This window comes from Lactuca serriola, chromosome 5 (genome assembly GCF_051521515.1).
Source record: "Lactuca serriola cultivar US96UC23 chromosome 5, Lser_US96UC23_V15, whole genome shotgun sequence".
In the NCBI taxonomy this organism is placed as follows: domain Eukaryota; kingdom Viridiplantae; phylum Streptophyta; class Magnoliopsida; order Asterales; family Asteraceae; genus Lactuca; species Lactuca serriola.
Genome location: NC_136412.1, coordinates 132249655 through 132256375, shown reverse-complemented (window position 1 = coordinate 132256375; position 6721 = coordinate 132249655). Strand labels below are relative to the sequence as shown.

General features: G+C 36.9%; 1 protein-coding gene across 2 annotated transcripts; it reads left to right on the top strand.

The window, feature by feature from the left end:
- The first annotated feature begins 1775 nt into the window (after positions 1 to 1775).
- LOC145052984 (threonyl and alanyl tRNA synthetase second additional domain-containing protein) lies at positions 1776 to 3725 on the top strand. Of its 2 annotated transcripts, none has more exons than XM_079000935.1 (8): positions 1776 to 2130; positions 2257 to 2406; positions 2499 to 2599; positions 2729 to 2821; positions 2909 to 3011; positions 3098 to 3172; positions 3325 to 3420; positions 3539 to 3725. In XM_079000935.1, the coding sequence occupies exons 1-8, from the start codon at positions 2029 to 2031 to the stop codon at positions 3551 to 3553; spliced, it is 735 nt and encodes a 244-aa protein (XP_078857061.1). In that variant the 5' UTR covers positions 1776 to 2028; the 3' UTR covers positions 3554 to 3725. The 2 variants fall into 2 exon arrangements, with proteins under 2 accessions (XP_078857061.1, XP_078857060.1); XM_079000934.1 differs by having other exon boundaries at positions 1777 to 2130; positions 3554 to 3725.
- Positions 3726 to 6721: the final 2996 nt, after the last annotated feature.

The window sequence follows — 6721 nt, the reverse complement described above, 5'->3', positions numbered from 1 at the left end:
ATTACAAAAATGGTCCCTGTGTTATACAAAATTTTAGGGTTTTAGTCCAAACTTCGAGGTTTTTGGATTCATAGTCCTTTTGGAGTGGTTTGTATGTGGAAATGGTTCCCAAATTTAACTTCCGTTAAGTTGTTGCTGTTAACCCCCTTATGTGCCTCCCACATGAGGGTATATTTGTCTTTTCACTTCTAAGAGACTATTTTTGCAACTGAAAAAAATATATTCCAATTTAAAAAAAAAACTAATATCTATTTATTTATTTTAATAATTAAAAAATAAAAATATTCTCTCTCTTTCTCCATTCACCACCTTCACTTCCATGTTTAGGGTTAGTGGTTATAAAAGAAAGCTTGCATTCTCATCATTAACACTACCACTGCATCATCATTCCCGCATCACCATTACCCCGCCATAAACCTACACACGGGTAGCCTTGGACCATCGTGAATCACCACCATTAGCCACCATATTTGACCAAAAGCCCTATCTTTCCCATCTCCTGTTCCGATAATCAGTCACCACCACCGTCGTTGTTGTTATGACCATCGAACACCACCCAACACCATCTTCCAACCAAACCCACCACCACCAAACGCCCATCACCACAACTATGTGGAAGTTGCATCCAACACCAAGTCTCTACCCTTCCCTCTAGTTTAACTCGTCAGAAATATCAAGGAAACAATGCAGCAGAAACCGAGTTCTCAACATGTTCACCCTCTGAATTCAACGGGAAGAAAGAGAACTCCTTCCTCTGACTTGAGTCAACGTCATTGACCAAAGTCAAACCTTTCCACATCTGTAGCTACCGGAAACAAGACTCAATCTTAGCGATAAATCACAATTAACCGGAGACGATGGCGGTTGTGGTTCTTCACCAAAGGTTTTATTTATTTTTTTAATTTTTTTTTGTAAGATTAAACCTAGAGAAACTTGTAAATGGAGGCGGCAAACGCTCGTGAACTGTTTGGAAAACCGGTTTTCCGACGATTATTCGGTTTGAATCTTCATGGGTCGTCAGAAATCCGATTATCGGGTTTCGAGGTTGAAAATGGATGCCACAGTATAATGGGTACACCGAAGATGAAGCTATAAAAGCTTGATTTTCCATTAATGGCGGATAAAACGAAGGGCCAAAAGTGGAAATATGTGTTTGATTTTGAGTGCCACTGAACACAATTAATCAATAACTCAAAAAAAATTCATCTTTTTTGTCTTAAAGTCAAAACCAGAGAGAGAGAGAGAGAGAGAGAGAGAGAGAGAGAGAGAGAGAGAGAGAGAGAGAGAGAGAGAGAGAGAGAGAGAGAGAGAGAGAGAGAGAGAGAGAGAGAGAGACCTTTTTTATTTTTTAATTATTAAAATAAATAAATAAGTATTAATTTTTTTAAAAAAAATGAGGATATATTTTTTTCAGTTGCAAAAATGGTCCCTTAGAAGTGAAAAGACAAATATACCCGCATGTGGGAGGCACGTGAGGGAGTTAACAACAACAACTTAACGAAAGTTAAATCCGAAGACTATTTCCACATACAAACCACTCCAAAAGGACCATAAATCCAAAAAACTAGGTTTGGATTAAAACCCAAAATTAAATCCGGGGACTATTTCCACATACAAACCACTCCAAAAGGACTATAAATCCAAAAAACTAGATTTGGATTAAAACCCAAAATTAAATCCAAAGACTATTTCCACATACAAACCATAAATCCAAAAAAAAAAAAAAACAAAAAACTAGTTTCGGATTAAAACCCAAAAAATTTAAGTACAGACCATTTTTGCAATTTCGTGTTACTCGTTTAATCGCATTGCCGACTTCATTGCCCTAAGGTCACTTCCGGGTGTTCTTGCACTTTGATCAATTGGCCATCCTACCCAATTCCAACGAAATGAGCCGGCCATTTGTGACTGCCGATATCAAGCGAAAACCAATTCTGCTTCTTGAAAAGTCAGTGACTCCGACCACCACCATTTAAAATCCCAACACTAGTCTCCCTCTCTGTGTGTTTCAATCAAGCTTCTGGTGCCATGGATGATCAGAATCTAGCATCTGCAACTCCAACCACCCTTGACTACTATCATGATATGTCCAAGCTTCAATCCGATGCTACCCTGCTCTGTTCCTTTCTGGTTAGTTCTTTATCTCATTTCCATCTTCCTGTTCACGCCCACAAAACCCTAGGTTTTTTAAATTGAAATCAGTACATACTCTCTCGCTTGTATTCTGAACAAAAATTCCGATTCTCTCGTAAACAGGATGACGATGGCAGACATGCGTTGATATTGGATTCCACCATTTTTCATCCCCAAGGTGGTGGCCAGCCATCCGACACTGGTTTCATAACCGATGTCTCCTCTTCTAGCTTCAAATTCATCGTTCAAGACGTTCGATCCAAGAATGGCATTGTATGTATTTGTTTTTAAAATTACCCATTTCGATTTAGGGTTTCCCCCTTTTGTTATCTGAATTCCGTTTTTACCTAAATGCACATCTTAAGGTTTATCATTATGGGGTTTTTGAGAAGACTGCTGAGGATCTTGAGAGAGGCGTTCAGGTTCTGCTATCTGTTAATGAGTCAAGACGCAAACTTAATTCTAGGTAAAACGATCTTAATAATTGTATATAATCTATCTATAGTTTCTACAGCTATTTGTTTCTATTAGAAATGGAATCCAGTGATAATCGGTTGATCTGTATGTTAATTATGTGGAAACTCCATTTTTACAGGTTACACTCAGCTGGACATTTATTGGATGTATGTATGAAACAGGTGGGATTACGCCATTTGGAGCCAGGAAAAGGCTATCATTTTCCTGATGGGTATGATTTTTATAAAAAATGCTAAATTTTTATGTTTCTTTTTCTTAAAACTATTAAGTAAATATGATTAAAAAGTTGGTTTTTTAGGCCATATGTTGAATATAAAGGAACTGTTCCTCAGTCTGAATTGCAAAGTAAGCAGAAGGAGTTAGAGTTTGAAGCAAATAATTTGATATCAAGGGGAGGTAAGGTATGTTTATATATTATATTCTTTTTTTTTTAACTATGATTTGTAAAATAAAAATCATTTATTTTTGAACAAATGTTTTTATTAAGGTTTCTGTTGCCCTCTATCCGTATGAAGAAGCTGCTATGTTATGTGGTGGTGCCCTTCCTGATTACATTCCCAAGGTGTGATGATTTTATCCTAACTTTTTACCAATTTGCCCTTAGGCCTTGGTTATCCTTTTTCCTTCTATTTCGCAAAGTGTGCCTCTTATTTTCTCAAATATATTTTAAACATCATTTTTCCTAACAACACTTAATGTTGCATTTTTATACAGGGAAGCACTCCTCGTATTGTGAAATTAGGTGATTTCCCAGGATGCCCTTGTGGTGGGACACATGTTTCCAACATTTCAGAACTCGAAAACATGAAGGTACTTTTAAGTTTTAACAATTGATTAAATTATATTATGAGGTGTTCATTTCTTTTTTTACTTAATTTGGTATGCTTAATACAGAAATAACTACATATATAATTTCACTGCTTTTAAGCATATGTTTGTTTAGGTGACTCAAATGAGGACAAAGAAGGGACTTACAAAAGTATATTACAACATTGCCTGTTGAATCCATAATTACTCTTTGAGATTTTGGAATGTATCGTATATTCATTGAAACCACCATATCCAACATTGATTATGATTTGTTACAAGTTATATAAGTTGTTTTTATTTGATAAGTTATATTACTTTAATAATGAATAATAACCATTTAATGTAATTAGCTTAAGATGTTAGGCCTAATCATAATGTCTATTATTTGTTAGACCATCGTTATACCCACCACATACCACATATGTGGTGGGTACCATATCAGCACCACATTCTACTACCACTAACATGAGATACTTACCACTAAACACACCACTTCACCTCATTTTTTTATTTAAATTTAATTCAAAAATACATTAAAAACATTTTTTTAATACTAGTTTTTCCATTAAATTAAAATACCAAATTACATTAAATAAAAACTACATTAATTGAAATTAAAAAAAAAAAGATAAAAATAACAATCAAAATAAAAATTACATTAGTTAAATTAAAAAAAAATTAAAAAAAACATTAAAAAAAAAACTAAATATTTCAACCATAAATAAAATAAAATACCTCCTACGCCTATGTCGGGCTCGAACCGACTCTTTCATTGCTTGGAAAAGTTCCAAGTCTTCGCCCTCAAGGTTGTCCGCTTTCATTTTCAACATTTCCATATCGGTTTTTGTTTGGAGTGTCTATTGTGCCTCTTGAAATGATGTTTGTGCTTCGATCATTTTTTGTTCCATCCGAGTCATCACCTCGGCCTTCGTTTCTTGAAGTTGCACATATCGATCAAATTTATCGCCAAACATATCCATAACACTAGAATTCGAAGATGTTGACGCCGTTTTTTTTTGCTTTATTTCTTCCAACGGGCCGACGAAGAGGTTGGTCGTTTTCAAGATCTATCGAATCGTCGTTGATGTCGATGTGTGTTCGGCCATCCGATTGTTGAGAAGTTCCATCGGGGTTTCTCGAACGCATTGAACCGGAAGATTGGGAAGTTCCTTCCGTTTGTTCTTTCCATTTTGGGGCGCCTTTCAATTTTAGCCACAGTTTCATATACGGAAAAGCTTTGCGTGTTGGCGTTGTTTTTTCAAATTGGTCCATGGCCGCCTTGAAAACATCAAAATCGTTCGAGCCGCTTTTGCGTATGTTTAGGAGGTTGTTATAGATTCCTCCAAACTCGGTGCATTTTAGTCGAATATCTCGTCATTTCGACGTAATTTGATCGGCATTTCGAGTTTCACTTTCCATTAACTCGTAAAAAATGGCTCGGACTTTTTCCTAAAAACTTTCGTAAGGCTGACTATCTCCTACAATTGGATCTTCGGAAGCCGCCACCCATGCCTCCGCTAACTTTTCTTCTTCTTCTTTTGTCAATGGGACCTTTTCTTGGGTGGTAGTGGGTCGGGCCGGTTTTTTTTTTCCTTTTTTCTTTTTTGGTTGAGGTGGTGGTGAAGGTTGCATTTCCGGAACAAAATCCGGTGAAGGTGGTGGTTGTGAGCTTGGTGGTTGTTGTTGTTGTGACGATTGTTATTGGAGTTGTTGTAGTTGTTGGAATTGTAGAAATTGTTGGTATTGTTGTTGCATTTGTTGTTGTTGGAAAGCCGGAAAAGGTTGATATTGTTGTTGAAAAAGTGGTGTTTGTTGAATAGGGGAACCACTTTGAATGTAACGCCCGCGTTTCCAGGCTAGACATTTTCGTTGATGTAATAGTCTAGGTTAACCCTTGTAACTCTTTTTGAAGTATTAATGATGAAATATTTGAGTACTATGTGAATTATGTGTATTTGTGTGTTTATTACTTAATTATAAAGGTATAATTAATAAATGATAAAACTAAGCGTAAAAAATTAAAGTGTGAGATAAGCCCGATATCTTTACATAAAGTTGTAGTGATCGAAACAAGGATTCCGGAGATATAAGGAATGCCGAAATCCGAGTTATAACGAATAAGTTATGACCTGTCGAAGTTTCGCGACAGAACCGGCACGACGCCGAATGACGTAAAATATGGATTTAAGATAGAGCGATATCTAGCCTTAGTAATCTAAACGAAAGTCGTAGAGTTCGTTAAACCGAGAGCGTGCATAAAAAGAACGCCCAAATCTGACTTCGTAGGAGAAAGTTATGATTTTCTGAAGTTTCGACTTGGCAGTATGCAGCTCGAATACTCGATTTGAGATCGAGCGGTTTTTAGCCGAAACAATCTAAACGAGAATCGAAGATCTCGTTAATTGTAGTGAAACGATGAAAAGTTAGGCGAGAACGGACGTCGGACGAAGAAGTTATGAATTTATAACGAAGTTTTCCTGTCCGGGACTACTAAAAATAAATAATAAAAATAAAGTCAAAATTAGCCGACGAAGTCTAAACGAAAGTTGTAGAGCGTAGTCGCACCTACGCGTGGATATAAAGAACGTCGAAAACGGAGTTCGTATGAAGAGGATATGAATTTTTGAAGTTTATTAAATAATTAATATATAAATTTAATTATTAAGTCCGGTATTATCCGAAGGGGAGTCATCGGACTTATCCGAAGTACGCCCAGCGTACAGCGAAGCATGACACGCCTCGCACTCGAGTTCTTCGGATGACGCATGCAGTGACGATTTCGGAGGCGTACGCCCCGCGTAAGGCTGTACGCCCAACGTACTGCGAGGCCTTAGCCTCCTATAAATAGGATGAGAGGGTTCCGGGCATATTTGCTCAATTCTTCTCTTTTTCGTGTCGAAGCTCTGCGTTTAAACCCCCGAAGCCATCCCGACACCCTGGATCTCATATCCAAGTTAAGAAGGAAGTTTTACGCTCCCGAGATCCCGAGAAGTGCGATTCTCGAGCCGAAGCTTTGCCCGCGAAGAGTCCGGTTTTTTGTGAAGATCTCCCAGATCTGCCGAAGAATACTACTTCTATAAGCCGTAGTGCTGTCCGATCATCTTCTGATCCAGTGAGTGTGTAGTTACTTTCTTCTAACGCATAATTATGAAGTATTTTATATAAAATACGTGTTATGTGTATATTTTGTTGTTATATGTGTGAATGTATATTCACTTTCTTCTATCTCATAAGATGGATGAATCATCAAGTTGTTTTGTTTACAAGTCTGTATATGTATATATTTGTTGAATGACTTGTA